The 24,580-nt window shown below is 37.6% G+C and overlaps 1 protein-coding gene across 3 annotated transcripts in view; it reads left to right on the top strand.

Moving 5' to 3' along the window:
- PIK3CB (phosphatidylinositol-4,5-bisphosphate 3-kinase catalytic subunit beta) overlaps positions 1–18,526 on the top strand; it is a 183,012-nt gene extending 164,486 nt beyond the window's left edge. For all 3 annotated transcript variants that reach the window (XM_027845225.1, XM_027845227.1, XM_027845226.1), the window contains 8 exons: positions 89–267; positions 1,533–1,642; positions 2,426–2,504; positions 8,119–8,286; positions 9,945–10,068; positions 11,256–11,401; positions 13,368–13,500; positions 17,194–18,526. In XM_027845225.1, coding sequence (XP_027701026.1) covers positions 89–267; positions 1,533–1,642; positions 2,426–2,504; positions 8,119–8,286; positions 9,945–10,068; positions 11,256–11,401; positions 13,368–13,500; positions 17,194–17,331 — 1,077 coding nt within the window. In that variant the 3' untranslated portion in view covers positions 17,332–18,526. The remainder of the gene's footprint in view (positions 1–88; positions 268–1,532; positions 1,643–2,425; positions 2,505–8,118; positions 8,287–9,944; positions 10,069–11,255; positions 11,402–13,367; positions 13,501–17,193) is intronic.
- Positions 18,527–24,580: the final 6,054 nt, after the last annotated feature.

Here is a 24,580-nt window from a genome sequence, read left to right as displayed (position 1 = left end):
TTAAAATATTAATATGATGATCACATCAAATATTTTTCTTTTTTCCTTTTTCTAGTGATTAATCAATCTCTTGAAACTTATGTTTCAGGTTGAAGCTCTAAATAAGCTGAAGACCTTAAATAGTTTAATAAAATTGAATGCAGTAAAATTAAACAAAGCAAAAGGAAGAGAGGCAATGCACACATGCTTAAAACAAAATGCTTACCGAGAAGCCCTTTCTGATCTTCCGTCACCTTTGAATCCTTGTGTCATACTCTCAGAACTTTAGTAAGTAATGTATTGCTCGCCTTTTAAATAGAAAATGGGTTATACAGATCATGGATTTTCAACCTGTGTCCATGAACTTGGTTTTCTAATATTGGAATAACTATTTTCAATATATTTTTTCCTTTGTAATCGTATGTATTTGATTTTAAGAGTTTAAAAATATTATACTCACGAGTGTTCTATAGGTTGCATTAGACTTCCAAAGGAGCCCTTAACACAAAAAAAAAGGTTAAGAACCACCTGCTTTTGCTCTAAATATTGACAGTGGTCTTTTAACTTAGTAGATCTTTGTCAACTGATTCTGAGGACGTAGTTAAAATGACATAAAATCAGCCATTTCTATAAATCTGAGTTTTGCCAACTAAAGGTATTTCTAGAATCTAAGGTCATATTCTTAAGCTAGATTTAAAATATAAATGGACTATTATTTAGTGTGGAATGGTCAACATTTAAATTCAGATGAAATATACTTATGACTTTAGGAAAGTGATATTTTTAAAAATGGTCAATTCCATTTAATTACATGTAAATAAACTATGAATTTTGATGTTACTCCCTGAAAATTGAAAATGAAATGCAATTAAAATGTTAGGAATCACTTAAAATCAATATATTGTCTATTGTACTTTAAAATACATCCTCTAGAAAACTTTATGCCTTTAGCATGAAAAATTGATTCATGTAAACATACCAATAATAGAAAATTATTTTAACATAATATATGCTCTGTGGGATATCTAAATCCCAAATTGGACCTTTCTTCCTCAAGAAGTCAGAATATCTTTGTGACTAGACTGTTTTGAAGCTAATTAATATTTTCTCCTGATTTTGATGCCATTCAATATAATACAGATTGATGATAATACAGAAAGATAATTGAGTCATGAAAAAAATGGAGGGAACTCTGAGGGATTATTGGAAAGAAAGGTGAAAACAGTACAAAATAAAGTGTCTCAAATTTCAATTTGATCCAGTCCCACCATGAAAAGTGCTCCCAATATGAAGCAATTGAGAATAGTGTTATGAAAATCTTTGCATTGTGTGAGTCCATGTCATTGGCTTAATGCTACGTTCTTGCAACCACGTCTGTTCTTATAGAAGCTTTGTTGCTGAGGTGGAATGCTCTTTCTCCATGTCTTGAGCTCCAATTTCCTGCTCACCAGAGTGAAGAGTTGCTTGCACTAGTTGAACCCAATAACTTGTGCAAAATGATGTTATTATTTCTTTAAAGTTGAATTTTCCTAATGATATTTGTCTTTTATTAGTGTTGAGAAGTGCAAGTACATGGATTCTAAAATGAAGCCTCTGAGAATAGTATACAACAACAAAGTGTTTGGAGGAGATCCAGTGGGTGTCATTTTCAAAAATGGGGATGGTGAGTTCCAATTTTTTTAGTTCCTGCAGGTTTGTAGTCATTGCCTGTTGCCGTCTTTTGGGAGATGATTTATATGTGTGTTCAGGTGTTTGTGGAATGAAACAAGATGGAGGGATTTTTTGGGGGGGCATGGTTTTTAAATGATGAGTTTTTTATTACATTTTTAAACATAGAAAAGTTTGTAATTTTTTTTTTAAATAAGAACTTCTAAGACAGTCACACTAACAAAGGATGTTCAGGATGTTTACCTGTTAACCTTAGAAACCTTTCTCTCAAAATTATTTTTTTGGCAGATTGATAAACAAAAAATAGCTAATACAAGAGCAACTAAACCTCAACCCCAGTGTGAAACATGGCTTTTAATACCTTCAGGTTCAGGTCTTAAAGAAAGCCTGCAGAGAAAAAAATGACATTATACATTGGATTAAAAAGTAATACTAATACCTATCAAATAGTTGGCGCTTAGTAAATTCTTAATAATTGAATGATCTCAAATGGCATTATGATAGAAAGACACATGAGGGCCTGCCAACTAACTGGTTATTTTTGGAATTGTACTATAATGAAAATAGAAACCTTACATATAATTTATCTTCTTAATTTTACAACTTCTGAGAGAGGGTATTAAGTTGCCTGGTGTCACAAAGCCAAGAAGTGGCAGATGCAGCACAAACTAATATGTTATATAACATTTGTATTTTGTAATATTCTTTTGCTGCCACACTTTAATAATTATTAAGCACAGTAAACCAAATGCAAAAATAAAGCAGTCTTTTCTTTTAGATCTACGGCAAGATATGTTGACCCTCCAAATGTTGCGGTTGATGGATTTACTTTGGAAAGAGGCTGGATTGGATCTCCGGTAAGGAATTATAGTGAATCCATTTCTTGGCCAAATCTATATTCCTCCTTTTTCATTTGTCTCCCATTTTTAGGCTTTTACCCTGAACAAAAATTGAAAATGCAATTCTTATTTCATGGAGAGTGAGGGAACCTTTATTCCAACCTTCACTTTGATTTCCTCTTGCATACACCAAGTTTTCTAAAACTGTCAGGGTTCTGTTAGTAAAAGCGTCAGATTTACATGGCTAATACAGGAATTTGTTTTGCTTGACTATGCATATCTGTTAAAAGTATTTTGTTTTTCTTTTTTCTCAGTTAAAGGAGAAGAGAGAGGAGGGTGCAAAAAAATAGGTCTGTTTTGTTGTTAATAGAAAAAAAAAAACACAACAACAGATTTTTATTCATGTATCTGAGTGTCCAAGGATAAGATACAGCTCAGGTCCTGCCATCCTGCATGGCATTACCAGATCGCAGTTGAAAATTGGTAATGGCTTTGATGGCACAATATGGGAATATTTAAGTGGTAGCAATAGTCTTGACTCTTTCTGTTCTTACCCTTGAACATTTCTATCTTTACCTTAGATAAATATTTCCTTCCAGGAAGAGAAAAGCTAATAATAGAATTATTCAGGATATTTTTGATTAGTTGTATTTATTGACGTTTTATGTTCCTATTTATTAATTTTATATTTTTTTCCCCTCTCTGTAAAGAGTAAAAGAGTAAAACTCAAATAGTTAGGCTAGTTGACTCCAAGTTCAGTATTCTTCAATTATGTCACTGTCCATGTTGGCTTCATGGTGGTAAGTAATATGTATGAACTCACTAATGATTTAATAAAACTATGCCTTACTGTAATTTTTTAGAATAGGATCTGCAGAAATGGGCTATCCTCCACTTTTTGAAAGGGTTGCAGTTCACTTCTGATGGTGAGGTTAGTTAATTGCAGGAAAAGGCATTCAAAATGGAGATTTTATAATAAAGCAATTTTATTCTTCAGTCTTTCTGGGTTTGAATTAGTTTAAATATTTTTTAGTCTTTGATCTATTTGACAGAGATAAGTCTGGAATTCAGATTTCTTGCCTGTCATTCATTGTGCTGATACATAATTGATATTCTTTCCTAGAGTACAGTACAGTGAAACAATTGACTTATGTCTGTTTGTGATTACAAAGCACTTTCATGGTACATTTTCTCATTGGAAACTTGCTGATCTTTTATGAGTTTGGGAGTATGAGTGTTGACTCCACTTTTAGCTTGGCAGACGGGCTCTGCTAGGCTAAAAAATTCAGCTAAAATCCTATGCTGAGGAAGTGACTGAGCTTGGACCCGCACCTAGGGCTTCTGAGTCCGTGTTCTTTCTACTGCTCCTCTGTGCCTCTCTTGTGCTTTTCAAATTTTTTAATTAGTGTGTCATAGCTAAAGAGTTAGTGAATTATTCCATAGGCCAGAGAGGATGTGAATGCCAGAACAGTGAAAAGATGGAAATGCAAATTACATTGTTTAGGCTTGCTTTTAGTGCTGCTGCTGGCCTTAAGAAGAAGCTTAGGGGATGGATACTGGATTCAGTGAAGTCCAGAGGAGGTAGACAGCACATCAAGGATTTGTCCCTAATCTGACTTCTGCCAAACCATTTCTCTAAAAATATTGTTTTTTTTTTCCCTTCTATTTATAAGCATTCAGTCCTCCAGGGGCTGAGGACCTTCCATTACTGCCTACATTCGCAAAGGACGTTGCTGGGCTTGTACCCAGTTTGACTGCACAAGTGAGATAGGGCAAAAGGCCAAGAAAGGGGGCCAAAGTGCACTTTGACCTGTCACCATGTCACCACGTCACTCACATATGTCATGATGTGGCTAGCCGGTAGTTACTTCATATTAGAGCTTAGTTTTTATTACCTTTTTTAATAAACATAATGAGGTACTGGCAAAATTGACATATTCCACAATTGTTCTGCATAACTGATATAGAGGATTTTAAAAAAAGAAAAAGTATCCACTAAATGTATATTTAGAAAAGGAATGAAATAACTTACAGTTTTGACCCTCACAAGTGTTTCTTGGATGACTACCATGTCTTCTGTCATGTGGAAGGCAGAAGGCAGTTTTGGGGGAAGGAATATAAAAGAAGCATCTGACTGCTCCAAGAGCTTATAATCAAGGGATTAGCAGTTTTCCTCACATAAAGAATAGACACCAGTAAGTCAACTTGATGACCTCATTCAGGGTCTAGCTTAGATCTGTTTTTTAGGCCTCCATTGAATAAGAAAGCATTCATTAGGTTCTCTTCCTATAGAAAAATGTAAATCCATTTTTCCTGGCCTTCCTGTTGGGCTGTGAGGCTGTACAGGCAGCCTGAGATTAATTTCTTTTTTCTTAGTATTCACACTGGGCTCACTTCAATCGAAGGAAACAATCCATTTTCTTAAGCTACAAATCAGTGCCCTTAGTTTCTGAGGGGAATAACTTGACTTTATGCTTTTCTTTTCTTACTAATATATATGAAAGCATTGTTGGAAGTATTTCCTCTTTTTCCCCTCTTTTTACTAGTATGTTGTTCTCAGGGGTAAATAACATTTGGCTGTAAATAATACCATGACTTTACTTTTTTAGTAAAGTATATTCAAAATATGTTTTATTTTACAGGAATCTAATCATTCTTGGTTGAGTTCCATCAATTTCAGATTTTAATTTAGACAAATAATTTGATTGATTATTGGTTGTTTCTAAATGATTCCTAAGTCTGCTATGTGATCCAGAACAAAGCTATGCCACAAACCTAGAACAAACCATTATTCCCATTTATAAACAGGAAATTTAGATCTGGAGGGATCAAAGAAGAGGTAGGGATTTTCATAAATTTGAGAGTCAAGGTTCACCCTTTCGTGCAAACTCTTGGCTCTTTCTCAGTATTCTTCCAGAATCATACCCATATTTCTAATCAAACCACCATAAGCTATCCTGTAATAAGTGGGATATTTATCCTTAGGTGTTTACTTAACTGACTAGTAATTTGTCAAGAACATTTTCTTCCTGATGTGATATTTGCAACCAGAAATTTTGTTGCAATCATTTGACTTAAATTTAACCATTATTTATTGAGCAATTATTATTACTCAATACTATTAGATCTCATGTAGAAAACAAGAGAACCATAAAACACAATGGCTCCCCTCAAGAAATTTACAGTGTAGTAAGAGGATGAGACACTTGAGAAATATTCTAGAAATGCCATCAACAAAGAGATACAAAAATGTCAAAGCAAGTTTTATGGACCATAAATTAAAACGAGTGCGGAATTAGTATAGAGCAATAAGCAAAGATTTCATGGAGAAAGTGGGGAGGCTGATATTTGAAGGATGAAAAGCATTTATAGTAGTTGTAGAGAGGCAGGAAAGGGGAATGACATAAGCAAAGGCATAGAAACCGGAATAAGTAAGAAAAAACTCAGATAATATTAAACTTGACCATGACATCATATAATTCCATTGTAATGCCTTTTGGCATAATACCCCAGATGCAAATTATTAGGTTACATTATTTTACTTAACTATTGTGTTTTCCAAAGGTACAGTATGTATCTATATCAGAGGGCCAGGAGTGGGGTGATGGCAGGGGAGTGAGGATGCTCACTTAACTAATTGGAGGGTATATATTCAGTAGTAGAATACAAAGATGGTTAGGTAGGATGGAGCCAAGCAAAAGAATTTGGTTTTCATGAGAAGTTATTGAACAGAGTATTGATCTGATGAAATCATTTTCTTCTGAGAGAGGCATCACAGGTTTGCTTGTAAAAGAAAGTAGGGAGGGAGACTGTCTGGAAGAGTGTGGTAGATAGAAAGGTACAAGTGATGTGGGCTTGAATTATCATGGCAGAGGAAATGAGGAGGAAGGAATGGATAAAGGAGGCTAAGAGAAGAAGCACTAAAAATTAATGATAGATTCATCGAAGGAAGAAAATCTAAGGTTTCTAGCTTAGAAGATTGGATAGTGCCATTATCAAAATGATTAAAATTTAATCCCATGCCTTAACTGTCTTATCCTGGAAGTATTTTTGGTAATATGGGTCCTAAACATCTAGTAATAAGTGTTTTTAAAACAGTAAAATTCAAGTTTGCCGAAAAGGATTTTTGGAATTTATTTTCCATACTAAGTCTCCAAGCATCCGAATCACTAATTGTCAGACTTGGAAGGAATCTTGAGAGGGGATCTAGTTCAGCCCGTACCTGCACAAGAATACCCTACCCAGCATACCTTTCAAGACCTCTGGTAAAGGAGGGAAGCCACTACCTCTTGAAGCAGCCCACTCTGATTTTGGGTAATTCTCATTTTTAGGAAATTTTTCCATTCATCAAGCCCAGATTCACCTTTTTCTGATCTTTAGAACCAAAGAGAAGAAATCTAATGCATCATAAGCATGATAATCCTTTCGATACTTCAAGATAATTATAATGTCCACATTAGGTCTTTTCCAGTTAACATTCTCCCATTTTTCAGCTTATCTTCATATGGCATGATTTCAAAGCACTTCGTCTTGGTTGCTCTACCTGAAATGTAGATCCCAGAGAACTTCAGGTGTGATCTGACCAGGAAATATGCCTAAAACTGAATGGAAAGGAAGACAGTCTCTTTACCGTCACCAAATTTTTTTGGGGGGGGAGGAGAAGAGGAGGAGGGAGAGAGAATGTGTATTCCTTTGTCAGGGATATAGCAGCCATATTTATACTGATAAGATACTAGGTGATGGATTTTTTTTTCAGTCACTGAATCTTGTGGAATTATCTACTAAGGTGTGGAAGGAAATTTCTTAGTTTGGGACAACCTGCCTTCTGAGTACATGAGTGAGGGCATAGTAGGGAAGAGAAGGAAATAATTATGTCCCCAACTGGACATAAGAGTTAGATATGACAAGCAGGGACCACATTCAAGGAGAGCAGGGTCTACTGGGAGTATCTAGTCAGGGCTCTGCTTTGGGGTGAAGGAGTAACAGTTTTGTGCGCTCAGTGGCATACATATGCCTTTACTGTTTTTTAGAGTTAATCATCCCAATATGGACTTTCATTTATTTTGGTTAGAAGAGTAAAAGTTCTTTTTCACAAAGCTTCTTATGGCTGACTTGCTTCTGACTTTAGAACATTGAGAAAATGAGCTGCATTTTTTCTATCTAGATTACAATTTTTTTTTTTGCAAAAAAATAAAGTAAATTGAAGATAGTGTTGCTCTCTCAATCTGTTAAATAGATTTCCCCTTTATTTGTTCTGTTAGCCTATAGTCTGCTTTTTACAACTATAAAGTTCATCTAATGTAATGCTTTACCTGGATAGCATGTGAATCAGTTAAGGATTTATGTAATAAAACTGGCTTAGCCTATCAAGGAAATTCCAGTAAATAGCTCCACCTATTGCCTTCCTAAGGGAATTACTTCTTAACAAAAAGTAAAACTATTCTAATTTTCCTTGTGACACTAATATTATAAATAGAAGTTGGGGGAGGGTATAACCAACATGTTTGAGGTTTTTTGGTATAATTAAGGGGGAAATAAAAGATTTTATTGACCTAACCTTAAAATAAGTTATTTGAATACATGTACATCTTCTCATGTTTCCTAAAAATATATCAATGTGTTTTTCTTTTAGAATGCTGCCGTATGGTTGTTTAGCAACAGGAGACCGCTCTGGCCTGATAGAAGTTGTTAGTACATCCGAAACAATTGCCGATATCCAGCTAAATAGTAGTAATGTTGCTGCTACAGCTGCCTTCAATAAAGATGCTCTTCTAAATTGGCTTAAAGAATACAATTCTGGGTTAGTTTATGCTTTTTTTCTGATTATCATTATGCTTTTAAAACAGTTTTGTCAGTAACAGCTCTGAAGAAAATTTATCACTATGTTGACATTGTATGGAGACAAAAGTTAGGATTGATAAAATTTTATAGCAGAGTGAACCAGAAGTGGAAGGGACTGCTTTAGGAAATGGATAAATGTCCTTTCATTTAAATGTCTTCATGCACAGTCTGGATCACTTCTTGTTCAGTGCGTTGTAGAGTGAATTTTTTATAAATAGTGGTTGGACCAGATGGCCATTGAGGTCCCATCCAACCCTCATGTCTGTGATTCTGGCTTAAAGATGAGTAGAAAAGCATATTAATGTCCTTTAGTGAGGCTTGTCTTTGTATTCCTAATGTCTAGTACTGTACATGGCACTCTATAGATGCTTCATAGATGTTCACTGATTCCACTAGATCACAGTGGAACTATATCTTTACTACAATCTGTGTATTCATTAGAGATGGGTAGGTGGCACAGAGGATAGAATGTATGTTAGACTTGGAGTCAGAAAGGCCTGAGTTCAGATGTGGCCTCAGACACTTCCTGGCTGTGTGGCAAGCCACTTAATCTCTCTATCTCAGTTTTCTCATCCATGGAATGGCAATAATAATAGAATTGTTGTGAGGATAAAATGAGTATTTGCAAAGTGCTTTGGAAAACTTAAAGTCCTATATAAATGTTAGCTGTTATTAGAATTATTCATGAATTCGGCCTTGTCTAGACCAAATTCTAAAGCTTGACTAAGGGTTTCATGCTTAGAGTCTAATAATTTTTTAAAAACAAAATCCAAGAAACTAGAAATTTTTGGTATTGTGGTATTTCTGGGTCAAAGGGTATGCACAGTTATACCCCTTTGGACAAAGTTCCAAATTGTTCTCCAGAATGGTTAACCAGTTCACAACTCCACCAGTAATGCATAAGTGCCTCTATTTTTCCACATGCCTTCTAGCATTTGTCATTTTCATTTTCTGAACATCTCTTAGGTAAATTCTTTGACCCCAATATGGCCTACTCTTCGAGACTTACCTCTCCTACATCCAAATAGTTGCCAAAAGCTATTAATCTTACCTGTATAATATTGCTTTCATATCTATTCCTTTCTTCTACTTCCATTGATACCAACTTAAATTAGGTTTCATATATATCAAGTGTACTGTTGTTAGCACCTCCTGACAAATGCCTGTAATCTCTCCCTGCCCTAATATGTCCTACACACTAAACCCCTAATACATGGCTCTCTGCATGGTTTCCTGTTGCCAACCACGTAAAGTACAAACTACTAAACCTGGCATTGAAGGCCATTTGCATTTTTTCTATTCTTATTTGATAATATTTGCTTTCATGTCCTCTACATTACAGCTGCACTCATTCTATCCTCCTTTCTCCATGTCTTTGCCTGCACTGTGAAATACTGGTGATATGGTCAGGAAGACCATGCTTCATACTTGTAATGAAGTATATGCTCTTCTTCCATCTTTGATCTGTTCAGACTTTCTCTTCCTTTGAAGCCTAACTCAGATGTTATCATTATTTATATACTTATCTCTCTTTTTGAGCTTCTTAATTCAATTTCCTCTTTGTATTAGCAGTACCTGTCCTAAATGTGCCTTTTGTTTCTTGTGGACTTGTTTTAGGGATGACTTAGATCAAGCCATTGAAGAGTTCACGCTCTCCTGTGCTGGCTACTGTGTAGCTTCTTACGTCCTGGGGATCGGTGACAGACACAGCGACAACATCATGGTCAGGAAGACTGGACAGGTAAGTTGCTAGCTGTCATCTTTCAATGGAAACCCCACAAATACTGGGTTATTGCTGTTATCACATGTCCCCAAATGTATTACACCATTCCTTATAGAAATTCTAGACAAACTGACCAACTATTAGCCTTAGGTTTTCATTCTAAATCTTCTCTGAGGTAAAATTCCTTCCATCACAGACCCTATGCCTATGTGCCTCATTCCTGCCATGATTTCTGCTCATTTCCAGCAATATCACTGAGACATTTTGATTAAAATTACCTGGGTCCATCCACTTAAGTTGTGGGAGTTGAAAATGAATACAGATCTGCATAAATTGAGTCTGGATAGAGGTGAGGAGAGATAATGGCAGGGAAGGAGTGGATTCCTCAAGAAATAATGGGACATAAAGTCACCATGCACTGGGGGTGCTGATGAGATCTGAGCAGGAAGAAGAGGGCAGTGCTGAAATGTGTTGAGCCATAATCAATCCCCTTCCAATGCTCCCTTGACTTCTTAAGGGTCCTGGTTTTAACTTTGAGAAATCCTGGTGTGGACAATCTCAGCATTAGAATACTGAGTTGTGTTGATCATTGAGAACAATGATTTAGGCCAGATTGTTCATTATAAAATATCTTCCTTCGTGTGTGAAGTTTTTCTCAGGTGTGAATAACTCTGATTCATGTTTGTACACGATTTCATTTTTTAGTCAAATGAATAAGGTAAGAATACTTTGTGTGTTGTATCATTTTCACATAAATTTCCTGCTCCCAGCATATTTCCTGAGATATAAAAATGGTTCAGGACTTTACCAAGGGGGGAAAAAAAAGCCTTACTCAAATTAAGTGGGCCTGTTTTAATTTCCCCTAAGCAAAGGATGGGCCTGTAGAATCTGAAACTTCTAGTAGATCTGTTCTGATTAAGCCATACATGCTCATAGATGTATAGATGATACATGTTATTTCATGTATATTGCTCTTAAGAACCTACGAGTTTCTTTTTTAAAATTTAGAAATGTTCAAAGAAAACTCCTTCCCAAGGGAAAAGGAACCCATGGGCTGAGTTTTATGAACAGCTTAATAAAGAGCTGAGGTGAAACATCTCACATCATAGGCCTCTGACTTTTGAGAGATTTATCTTTCCATTGGAAACACATCAGCAAAACATAGCCCAGTGACTGGGAAAATGAAATTCTGTTTGTTTTTCTAGCTCTTCCACATCGATTTTGGACATATTCTTGGAAACTTCAAGTCTAAATTTGGCATTAAACGGGAACGAGTGCCTTTCATTCTTACCTATGATTTCATTCATGTCATTCAGCAAGGAAAAACAGGAAACACAGAAAAGTTTAACCGGTGAGTGTGTCCCTGATGTTAAGGTTAAATATGTCTAACACTTTCTCATCTGGCCAGCTGGATTCAGCATTTCCTATTCAATGTTTCTATTTGGGGAAGAGGTTATCTTTTAGAAGCCATTTGCCTGAAAATGAATGAATGTACTATTTCCATTCAACTCCTTAAACCCAGAACTTAAAATCCAGTATTTAGGTGTTTGTAACTGATCTAGGACCATCCAGAATTGCATTTCTCTGTGTCCCAGTAGCTTCATCTGTAAAATGGTTGGACTAGATAGTCTCTAAGGTTCAGTATAGTTCTAATCTTCTATAGTTCTATGATTCATCTAATGATAAACATTAGACTAATTAGTCTAACTTAAGGAGATGGCCAATGTTCACTGTAAACCAGAAGGGAAAAAAAGTCACCTGAATTTTATTTGAATATACCTCTCCTTGTGTTTATATCTTACATAATTGACTTAAACTATCCATAATGGGGTAAAGTAAAGAGCAGCTTTTTTTGTCTTCTTGAGCATTATAAATGTAAAAAATCCACCAAAAGCTATTCATAATCAACTGAAACAGTAATGTAGTTTTTAAAAGTTCTTAGTTAGTGAAGTTACTTGTTCTTGTTATAAAATACAATAAAAAATACTGAGTCATAGTGTATAGCACTTGGGGAAAATTACCGCATTGCAAATTTGACTTTGTTCTAGGGGGTTTGAATTAATGGGTAATGATAGTGATTAAAAAAAGATCATGAATTAAACATTTAAAAATACACAGAAAAAAACAAAAGTTCAGAAGGGGACATGAACAGGAACTTTTTTTCTTACTGTTAAATTTAATAAGTACTTTTTTTTTTTTTTTTTTTTTTTTTGGTGAGGCAATTAAATGACTTGCCCAGAGTCACACAGCTAGTGAGTGTTGTGAGGGCAGATTTGAACTCAGATCCTCCTGACTTCAGGCTGGTGCTCTATCCACTGTGTTGCCTAGCTGCCCCCCTAATAAGTACTTTAAAAAAACAAAACAAAACCCTATGAAATAGAAGTCCACAGGTTTCCTATTCAGTCCTCAGTGTTATCATGGTTATAGTGATTAAGTTCATAATAAAAAATTAAAAATAAAAAAGACATGGCTTTAGTAAATTTGTGAGAAAGATAACAGAACTTGTACACTCTTCTGTTAGTATCAGTTTATCCTGCTTATCTGAAATCAAAACCAGTAAGTCTATTTGGTTTGAATGACACTGACTGATTTTATACACAGCATGCACAGAAGTTTTCTCCACATGCACTGTATATCTGTTAAGTATATACATTATACAGCTGATAAGAATTATTCTTATCAGTTACAAGCCCCCTTGTAACACAGCATGCAGAACACTTCAGCAGGTAAAGAAACCAAGTATTGTTATCCACTCAAGTCTAATTAAGTACCAAACTCAACAGTCCTGCTATACTCATTGTAATGTCTATTATCATTGTTAATAATAACAAGAGTAATAACAGCTTGCAGTTATAAAGTACTTGCAATGTGCCCAGCACTATGCCTAGCACTTTGCAAATATTATTCCACTTGATTCTCATTTGATCCTGGGAGCTAGGTGCTTTTATTATCCCCATTTTACAGTTGAGGAAAACAGAGGCAAACAAGTTAAGTGACTTGCCCAACTCTGAAGGTGGATTTCAGTTCAGGCTTTCCTGACCCTAGGTGTAGCTCTCTATCTACTGTGCCACCTGAATGCCACATATTAAATTTCAATTTAGAGAAAAACATGTAAACACATGCATGGTCATTAGACTGGTTTATTTAGCTGGTAGTTGAGTGAATTTTTTCCATCAATCAAAAGTGAAAGTTTCTAATGAAAGTATAGCATAGTAATTTATAGGGTATTAGAAAACGAAGAATCCATCAAAGTTCTTTTCTGAAACATGGTTTGTCTCTCCTTTGTCACAACATGTGAATTGCTGTGCTACCTGAAGGTTCCGTAAGTGTTGTGAAGAGGCTTACCTGATTTTACGAAGGCATGGGAATCTCTTTATCACTCTGTTTGCCCTGATGTTGACTGCAGGGCTTCCTGAGCTCACCTCAGTCAAGGATATACAGTATCTTAAGGTAAGAACTTGACTTTGTACATATGCAGAATTCTATTGCTAAATCTTGACTGGACATCTGTTGTAGTAGCTGATTACCAATATATCCCAAGGCAGGAAATACTATATGGCTTTGGATGGTAAGGAGTGGCCTTTCAGAAACATTTTGCTATGACCTAAAAGCTAATAAACTATATATATGCTTTGACTCAACAATACTGCTACCAGGTCCATATTCCAGAGGGATCAAAGAAAGCAGAAAAGGGCCCATATGTACAAAAATATTTGTAGCACCTCTTTTTGTGGTAGCAAAGAATTGGAAATTCTGAGGGGCTCCCCCTTCTATTGGGGGAATGACTGAACAAGTCATGGTATGTGAATGTGATAGAATACTATTGTACTGTAAGAAATGATAGAGATGGTTTCAGAAAAACCTAGGAAGACCTAGGTTTTGCACTGATACAAAATGAAGTGAGCAGAATCAGAACAATTTATACAGTAAAAGCAATATTATATAGATAATCAACTTTGAAAGACTCTGAACAACACAATGACCAACCCTAATTGCAGAAGACTCATGGTAAAACATGCTGTCTACCTCCAGATAAAGAACTGATGGACTTAGAGAGCACATTGAAGCGTATTTTCTTCTATTTCTTGCTTTTTTTCTCCTTGGAATATGGCAAATGTGGACATTGGTTTGCATATGTATATATATTTTTAGCAGCTCTTTTTTTTTTCTTGCCTTCTCCATGGAGGGGATAGAGGGAAGAGAGGGAGAGAATTTGGAGCTGAAAATAAAATAAAATTGAATTAAACCTTAAAAAAAAAAAAGAAAGTAATTTTGTGACATTTGGTGAAACTTTCCACTTTTGGAAGGATTTTGTATTTCCCTGAAGTGACTTTGAAGATGCTACATTACACACTTAGCTATCAAAAGGTGTAGTTAAGTCTCTTTGTTTTATTTGCTAGACCACTTGGATTGCAGTCTTAACATTAGCTACAATTACCTGTGTCACGTTGTTACTATTATTTCCAAGATGTTCCAGATTATTAGGCAGAATCGCCTATTAATACCTCTTGGGTAAAATACAAATTTGTCAGAGTAGCATCCAAAACCTTTCACAGATTGCCTTCCAGCCTTCCTTTCCAGACTTACTTTCCAACTTCCCTTGACACACTCAGCTCCAGCCAGGCTGGCCTATTTGCAGTTTGCCAAACCTTTCCTTCCTAACCACCACAGGTTCTTTGCATAGACTCTCCTGCCTTCCTGACACTCCCCACCCCCTCACTGCCACTGCTGACCCTTTTGAGCATCTTCCATAACTCATCACTGTTTCCACTTCTTACTACAAAACTTTTCCTCTTTCTGTGAGTGATTACAGCCTGTCCCTCTACAAATTATATTATACTTTCTTTTCTGTGTAGATGTTGACTTTCACCAGTAGAATGAAAACTACTAGAGGGTAGCAATTTTATTATGTTGTTTCCTGGAACATAGTAGGCACTTAATACATGCTTGTTGTTTGAATGGATGTCAAGTATTGATTGAAATTTCCATTTAAATTAAAATACTGATAGAAGCGTAACATTTCAAGACTTTCTCATAATCATGAACTTCATTATGTTCTTCTAAACTCTTGCTAGGAAGATCATGCGCTTATAAGTTTAAACTAGAAAAATCTTATTCAAAAAAGTCAAAGAATTTGGAGTTTTTGGAGTATTTTTGGAAACAGGTAAATAATTTAAACGTTAACCCTTCCCTCCATTGAAGCTAATTTATCATCGTTTTCTGCATTACATTGTTTACTAACCATTCTGGTTATGGTTATTTCCTAAGTTCCATAATAAGTAAATTAGTTAGCAGTTACTCCTGCCTTCATATGCTGTCAGAGGCACAACCTCTGGGCAAAGGGGAATCCCAACAGCTTTGAATGCTTAAGATGTGCACATGAGCCTGAAGAGATACTTGTTCTTGCATTGACTGATTTCTTTTGAGAAGTACACTATCCATGTTTCCACACTACTGCTACTGCCACTGCATCATCCTTTGGCATCCCCCAAAACACATTCCAGGGGCTTCCAAGAAGACAAACATGAAACATATTTTCCTGAGAACCACTTGAGCCAAGGGTCTCTGTAGAGGCACAAGAAACCTAGGCGCACAAGAAAGGGAAACCCAGGATATACCAAGGCATTGTGTTCACATCTGCTTCCGATTTCAGAGAGCCCTCCCAACTCTCAAGTGCACCTGACTATACTGAACCTCATTCTGCCACTAGAAAATTGCATTGGCTAGTTTCATATTCCCTATGAATTTTGCTGTAGCATCTCCATTCCACCCCCTGAAGTGTCCTATAGTTAATTATCTCCCTTAACTCGTAGTTTTCTTCCCCTGCAATTAGCAGGTGCTTCCTCTCTCACCAGTGTTGTACCTGGGTCTTAATAGGTCATTTCCCTGCCTACTTCTGACAAACAACTTTAATACAGTTAATCAAACACATATGTATAGTATATACCTGAGGCAAAACCATAAGACTTAAATAAATACCTTGGAAATGAATCAATTCTGAGTACTTTGTTTCTTTTTTTCAATCCATTGCCTTCTGATGAACATTAAATATATATATTCAGTTTGTCTTGGGTCATGGGCTCTAATTTGAGCACAGCTGAAAATGTAACCTTCCCATTAAGATACAATGGAACTGAAGGTTGGTTTATCACCAAAACGTCTCTGTAGGAAATCACCAAAACAGACACAGTCTCTTTTTTGTTTACCAGAGTCTAGGCCAAGCATCAGCAGCCAACAGAAGGCAACAGGATGATTTTCAGTGGACCTCTGGATGGGCCCTCTTTGGCACTCCTCCCCCTCCCTTTCTCTATCCCACTGTCATTTCTTTGTACTCTGGCTCAAGTGTTTTCTTGCTGCTCTGTGGCTATCTACAGACTCCAAAGTTGTCTTTCCCCCATATCCTCCCCACTCATACAAAGAGGAGGAGTCAACAGTCTGGCATCTACTTTTGAAAAATTATCAGCTGGGGCAGCTGGGTGGTGCAGTGGATACAGCACCGGCCGTGGAATCAAGAGGACCTGAGTTCAAATGTGGCCTCAGACACATAATACTTACTAGCTGTGTGACCCTGGGCAAGTCACTTAACCCCAGCTGCCTCTCCAAAAAAAAGAAAAGAAAAGAAGGAAGGAAGGTTGTCAGCCTTTCACCTAAGATATTATTGTTGCTCACCACATCTTTGATTAATTCATATTTTATTTTTACATATAAAGACACATCGATCAGAGGAGGCATACACACTACAGTTTTCACAGGTTCTAATGGACGTTTCGTTAAATAGCATTTAATAAGGGGTTAGCTTCCAACTTAGCCTTAGATTTTTCTTGTTGCTTCTGCCCTATAAATATTCCTTATAACTTGGGCTTTAAAAAGGAGCTTATTTATACAAACTCTTGGAAAGAGCTACTAGATAGCATGTTCCGTGAAAGTAGAGCCTTCATCTTTTACAGGGTGTCCCCAAAGTCTTGGTGCAGTTTTAAGCTTTAATAGCTCCTAGCACCAGCGCTGCTTGCCATGTTCATAGGAGGTGAATTGAATTGAATTGACCATTGATGTAGTATATGTACACAATGTTATCGTATGTGTCAAGTCAGAATTGATTTATTCATGCAAGCATTCATTTACCTATTTATTTTTGGTCTTTAGGACTCTTTGGCCTTGGGGAAGAGTGAGGAAGAAGCACTAAAGCAATTTAAGCAGAAATTTGATGAGGCGCTCAGGGAGAGTTGGACTACTAAAGTAAACTGGATGGCACACACTATGAGGAAAGATTACCGGTCTTAACGAGCGTCAGCTTCCGCTGCCCGTGTTTTTTGTTGTTCTTTTGCTGTTGTTACTGATTTGGTTTGGTTTGTTTAGTTTGGCTTTCATTTTGGATTTGCACTAAACTGAACACTGCCCTGACAATAAATTATTGATAAAAAAAAAAGAGAACAAAATCCTGGAACACAAAGTTTAAAAGAAAAAAAAAATGACCCAACCTAACCTGAATGATCCTTGATGATTGCACTCTACTTCTGACTGATTGACAAAGACCCAACACGAGATCTGCCAACATCAGGATAATCACTTCTTGCTGACTTTGCACGCAGAAAGCTACTAGATGTTTTCTTCTTTTAAAAAGTTTGGTACTTTTAAGCAGTGATGTAAATATTCATTTTCTGTGTTGTGACAAAGTATTCCAACTCAGCCAAGGACTTTACACACACCAGTTATGGGACCAGTGGCTGGTTACGTTCAGAATGGGACTTAAAAAGAAGGGTGTCTTTGTGCAAACTAAAGATTATGATGTATTTTTTTTTTTAATCAAACCTGTGGAAACCTGTTGATTTTTCTTGTTGATGTTTCTATACTATGGTATCGTTCCATCAGGACTTGCTGAAAAATCTAATGGTGTGGCAAATATGACATGTTTGTGTATGTATGTATGCTTCATATGTACAGACAAATATATGTATATATACATGTGTGTTTGCATGCGCAAGCGCATGCGCCCACATGTGAGAGAAGAGAGGGTGTGTGTGTGTGTGTGTGTGTGTGTGTGTAAAACAGAAATATTTCAGATGTGTTGCCTTTGGTTTTCTTCAGCCTGGGGTTTTTGTTTTTGCCAAAAGCAGGGCCTTTTTTCTCCACATTCCTTTCTGGTAACTAACTTCCTGATCGAGTTCTTCCAGCCACTTCCCTAATGAAGTATATGTTGACACAGGATCTATGTACTGTATGTGTATGGAAGGGTGAGCTACATGGGAGATGATACTTGAGCAACTGTACCAAAAAATAAAGGCAACAAAAGACAAGGAAACTATTTATGAAATAAATTCCCAACCTGAAATTCAGTATTTTTTGAAAAATGCTAATGAACAGTCTCAGACCTGTTCTTACTGTATTTATTAAAACTTCTAACAACATGAATTTTTTTTGCACAATGTGTGTTCAGCTTTTAGTAGTTGCATAATAAATTGGATTTTTAAAAAAGTTATTTGCTGAGGTACCAGATTTTTAGGGTGCTAAGTGGAGAGCAGTTTTTTTGTTGTTTGTTTTGTTTTGTTTTTTGCTTAGGGTTAAGTGACTTGCCCAAGGTCACACAGGCACAGGTCACTCAGTGTCTGAGGCCGGGTTTGAACTCAGGTCCTCCTGACTCCAGGGCCTGTGCTCTGTCCACTGTGCCACCTAGCTGCCCCCAAGAGCAGTTTTGATATGTGCAATAGAAACTACTGGTTTGAGTGCGTAAAGTGTGTGCTTCAGTGAGCACCGAGAGCTCTATCTAAGCTGCTGCCTGTTCTCCAAACAATGCTGGTCACTCTCATTCCGTGATGATGAAATGGAAGGAAGGAAATTAACAAGATATGTTTACCCTTCAACTGAATGTGTTTTCCATTGAAGTTTGATTAAAAATTGTTTTCTTTTGTTCATAGAACAGATTCATTGTCTTTTTAGAGGGTCCAAACCAATCAGTGGACAAGCCAAAACACAACGAAGTCTGCACTGCCTTGGATTCCTCTTTCCCCAGGGTCAGCATTCCTGGGGTGAAAGTTAAGAAAGAGACAGGTGCCTTTTCAGAAATGGCAAAGTTGACTTAAACACCTGCAGCAGAACTATCTCAAAGCCACACCCTTTCTTCTTACATAGCTCTCAGGAACACTGGCTCTCACTTTTCTGCTTAGCTCTTTACTTCATTTGTTGATTTGAAGGAAGAGTGAAAGAGAAGGAATAAATGTAGATGTGTAACTCTTCTGTAAACTCCAGTGAAAGCTGGCAAGTTTGAATGACTTCATGCTTTCCTCACTTTTGGAGCAGCCTCAGGAGCTGGGTGAACCCTAAAGAACCGTGTGTATTTCTCAGCAGAAGTTAGGCTGGGTAGGCTCTTGAGTTCCTTTCTGTAGGGCAGTCAGCTGTGGTATACCTTTCACTCAAAGGATTCTAACTGGGCTCATGCTAGAAGCTTCATAGGCCAGAGCATACCTCATACCCCTACCCATAACATGTCTAGACTACACCCCAAGCAGTATCTGAGGATGAGATCCTTCGAAGTGGAAGATATTTTTCCCGTGGCTTTTGTCCTATACTAGTCATCCATTGTTTTATTACTTTCCAGTCTTTGAGAATTTAGGAAATGTTATTATTGCTAGATAGGACCTATGGGACCAGAAACCACTATCATTACATATACTCAAGGCGCTGATACCCAACCCTCATCACTGCTTTTTTGGAACCTTATTATTACCCTTCCCAAATGGATTTTAATTCAAGAAAACATACATTGTGAGCCAGAAATTGTGCTAAACATTGAAGATACGAAGATAAAAATGTACAGCTCCATCAAGAATCTTCATATTTCCATTTATTGGGGCCAACCAGTCCATTGGAAGTTTATTCTGACCCTTCTGTGGAGTAGTTTTCTGGTTCTTCTTCCCTGAGTCTACTAGAAATCAAGAATGAAATGTTACTTTCATATATGTATATAAGTATGTGTATATATGTATCTGTATATCTTTGTGAATATGTATATGAAAGAAACCAAAGCCTGAAGAAATCATATTAATGCAAAGTGATATTTTCCTAATAGCTAGTTATCCTTCCTAATGTCAAGATGATAGGGGCTGCTCTAAGGGAAACCCTTAGTGTAGTTGGCCATAATATACTACTCGGAAAAAGTTAGAGTGCAAGCTTTGGATCAAGTGTATGTTATCTATATATACCTGGTTCCCTTGACGATAACTAGAAAGAAAAGAAGGAAAAAAAAAATTATGGGACTGACTGGAAAAACAGGTTTCCTCTCATTTCTGACACTTGATATTGTTCAGTGGTATGTTTCTTTTGAATAATAAGTGCCTGTTTATTATCTGTGCTATAAATTGCACATACTGATTTTCACAAACCTCTAAAGAGTTTTTTACTTCAATAATTCAGAGAGGTGTGATTTTCATCAGTGTGAATGAACATTCTCTCCACAAACACTAATATAACACTTCCTCTGAGCTTTAGCATTTTGTAGGAAATTAAAAACCCACCACTGAGGAACTAAGGAATCTGATTTTTAAATATCTTGCATTGTCTGTAGTACTCGTTCCTTCCTGTGGTTACCCAATAGGGAAATTATGTGAAAGGAAAAGGGTTGGGGTCCAGAGAATGGGGAGGTTCCTTCATTGGTCAGAGGGTATAGAGCAAGAAGCATTAATTACTACTCATAACCCACATAAATGACCAATGAAGACTTGGGCTTTAAGCATTAAACAAGTCATTTTGGTGCATTTTAAAAGCACTCAATGAAACTTTTTTAAAGCAGAAGTACAGAAAAGGGACAGATGAGCAGGTCATTTTTGTTACTACAATATTTAATACATATTAAACAAAACTCACCTAGTAAGCTCATAGTTGATTGTGTGTGTGTACACCACACCCACTTTTTAAAAAGAACTCTACTAGGAGTTAGGAGGCCTGGTGTCTACCTGAGCTCTGCTACTAAGTAGGTATGTAACCAAATCACAACTTGTATGAGCTAAATTTCCTTATATGTGAAATGGAGGGAATACCTGCCTTACCTACTTGCCCAGGTTTTTTGTGATACTAAACAAAGCATTCAGTTCTTTGAAATCGAGGCCTATTAGGCAAGGGATATTTGCCATTTATGTGACCAGAATAAAGTGTGAATAGCATGTCATGCTAAATACATACCAAATTCATGTTAATGGATAGTTCATCTGCCAGCAGTACACAGTGCTAGGTTGTTCTTCCTAAGACGCAAGATCCCGTGGAAAATAGCATTGGAATAAATCAGAAACTCTGTAGGGATTTATATGTGGCATGGCTGGCCCTAGGAATAGATAATTTCCTCCCTGGTGTGTCTTCGGGCAGGCCCCAGCCACCCATAAACTCCCATTGCTTGTCATGCTGCCTGAAATTCTACCATTAGATATGTATTCCTTTAGATTAAAGCAACTTCCTTTGTTAAATGAAAATACCACCCTGGGAAAAGTCAACTGGTCAAGTCCTAACATCTGCACAATTAGTTTATTATTAGATTTTCTTTGAGGAGGCTGGACAATACAAAGATGGGGAAGAGTAGACCGAGCTATTAAAATGGTAAAAGGACAAACAGGAGGCAGAAGCTAATCAAGACAATTTCACTCGGCAGTTTTGTGGATGAGATCCCCACCATCAATTCCACTTCCTCCTCTGATGACCCCTGTGCAACTGGCCAGCTCCCAGGTTCCCAGCCTGGTCATAGTGCTCCAGGACACTGTGAGCAATGAAGTCTCGTTCAGAGTGCAGGGTGTCACATTGCTTGCAACTCACAATCTCACACCGGGGACATGTACTTCTCAAAGGCAAGCCCTGCAAAGTTCCCCCTTCTTGGGGAAATAGGGCTTCTTTGGAGCTTGTCCCATGAAGACACCGAACTTCACCTTCCTCTTGAGGTTCTTTCTCCAGAGGGCTGGAAGGAGCAGAGGAAGCTGATCCTGAGACTGGAGATTTCCACCTATGAAGGAATCAATAGTCATCTTATCCTAGGGGAAGGAACATTCAGTTCAGTTGTTGATATTCCAACTCCTCCAAGATCTGATTCTTCTTCAGACCCGCCTCACCCATTCTCACATCTCCAGTTCTGTCCATTGCTCTCAGCTCATTCCCACTTTTACAGAATCATAGAGCTAGAGATGTGAGAGCGCTCAGATGTCATCATAGGATCACAGATTGACAGAATCTGGAAATCTTTTACAAATGAGGAATCAGGCTTGGGGGAAGTAAATGAACTGCCCAAGCCATGCCTTTGCTCATAGTCATTTCCCTCAATTGTTATGCATGAGCATAACTCTAGATCTAGAAGGGAACTAAAAGTCACTTAACTCCCACCTCTCTTTTTAAAGGTGAGGAAACTAAGACCCAGGGTACCCCAGCTATTATTGTAGAGACAATATTTGAACCCTTCCCTTGCTGTTCCTGCCTACCCTGATTTCTCCGTTCTCTGAATTCTTAAAATCTTGCATTTACTAAGTCTTTGTTTTCCTTCTATGTGCATTTCCTCCTTAACTTACCTGAGCTCTTCAATTTTATACTTCTTTATCCACCACAGCACCTAGCACTAGGATGGGTGCACAGGAGACAGCCAGTAAATCATCATCAAATGTAATTGAATTAAAGTCAGGGGCCTGAAGATAAGGGGAGCCTATGGCTGGGGGAGGACTGAAGGATTATGTCTGTTCTGAATTGGAAAGGGCTCACCTTCCCATGCAGTTATCACCTGGGGGTTTGGGAGTGATAGTTGGAGTAAGGGTTGTGGTCATTTATGTGACATCTCATCAACCCTGTAAAGTAGGTAAGAAGTGTTTTCTCCATTAAAAAAAAAAATCAAATGAGGGAATAGGCTCAGAAGGATAATCTATCAATTAGAATTATCCAAAACAAGTAAATGGCACTCACTCCCTGGTGTTGCTTGAATTACCCTCTTCATTTACCTTTCTATGTGTTGCATTCTTCCAGTTGACTGTAATCTCTTTGAAGACAGGGGCTGTTTCCATTTTTTTGTCTTTGACCCCCCAGCACCTAGCACATAGTATAGGCCCTTGTTTAAAAGGTTGAGTTGAACTAAACAGTAGTGGAAGGGCCTGCCTCTCGGGCCATTGTATTCGTTTCACTGGAAACCTTCAAAGGGAGCTAAATGATCATTCCCATATGTGAAAGGTTCTTGGTTAGATGGGAGTTGGGTTATACAGCCTACGAGGCACCTTCCAAATTTTAGCTTCTGCGTTTCTCTAACTTGCCCAGGGCTACCTCGCTGTAAATGTGTCAGTCAGGCTACCAGTCCCAAGGCTCGCACAATATACTACTGCTTCCAGTGACCTTGAGCAAGATATCCATTGTTTCTCCTGTTTCTTGGGCCTCAGTTTCCTCATAGGTAAAATAGGAATGCTTATAACTACTCATCTTAACCTATAGCACTGCTAGAAGGATCAGATGGAGTACACTTGGTGTGAAACCCCTTAGAAGACAGTATTTTAAACTCTGCAGAGTCCAAGTTGTAAAAAGATACCAAAACCCATGATTCCTTCCATTCCTCCCTATTCTCTACTCCCAACCCCTCCCATCTCTTACTTTTTCCATTGAACAGGTTCAGAGAAGAACCTCAGGGCAGGAAACTGCCTCTTCAGCAGGTGGTCTCTCCTCCTTCCACTACTGTGGAACTCCCCTAAAGGTACATCCTTGCTTTCCTGACTCCATTTCTTCCAGCTCATGGTGCCTGGGACACCAAGGGAGTCAAAATCCTAAGAGAGCTCAAGACAAGGCAGCAGGCTGGGTGATGTGACCTGGAAGTGACCTGGAAGATGGACATACATGATCAGTCAACCCCAATATAAAACCTCAGAGGAGGCAGCCAGACAGTAGATACTGAAGTCTCTGGTAGGAGCTATGAGGGAAGAGGAAGTCTCTGCTCTCTAGAAATTTATAGTCTAGTTAGGGATAGAAGCCTCTCTGTCTCTTGTCTTCCTCTCTCCTCCTCTTCTCTCTGTCTTTCACTAACACACACACACACACACACACACACACACACATACACACATGCATCTTTTTAGCAAGTGATTTGACACTAGTGCTCTAAAATCAGTTAAAAGGGAGGGGTGGGCTATGAGTTTCATGGGAAGGATAAACTCGAGCTGAATGATGGATAGGAATTAAAAAGTGGTAGAGAGGACATTCCCAGTGAACAAAAACATAGGAGATAGTGAGGAGAGAGTAGGGCCAAATTGCTATGGTAATAGACCCTTGGCATGCACACTTACCTCACCCCAAAACTGGAAAGCAAGCGACTTCAGTTTAGACTGAATGACAGGCAGAGCAGACTCTTGTGTTTGTCCAGAGTGGTGGTGATTCTGGAAGAGCGTTAGCTTCGAGTTAGGTCCCAGGAAATAAGGGCTGCTTCTGATTGCCCTCTGATTAAGAAACACAGGAAGGCATCAAGAAGGCAAAGTTTTCTCATTAAAGGAAAACTGCTGTAGGTCCTTGGAGCCAATATCCAGCAGAAAGAAAAAAAAAA

Source organism: Vombatus ursinus, unplaced genomic scaffold (assembly GCF_900497805.2).
Source record: "Vombatus ursinus unplaced genomic scaffold, bare-nosed wombat genome assembly UNPS02014959.1, whole genome shotgun sequence".
In the NCBI taxonomy this organism is placed as follows: domain Eukaryota; kingdom Metazoa; phylum Chordata; class Mammalia; order Diprotodontia; family Vombatidae; genus Vombatus; species Vombatus ursinus.
This window is presented reverse-complemented; position numbering and strand designations above follow the sequence as displayed.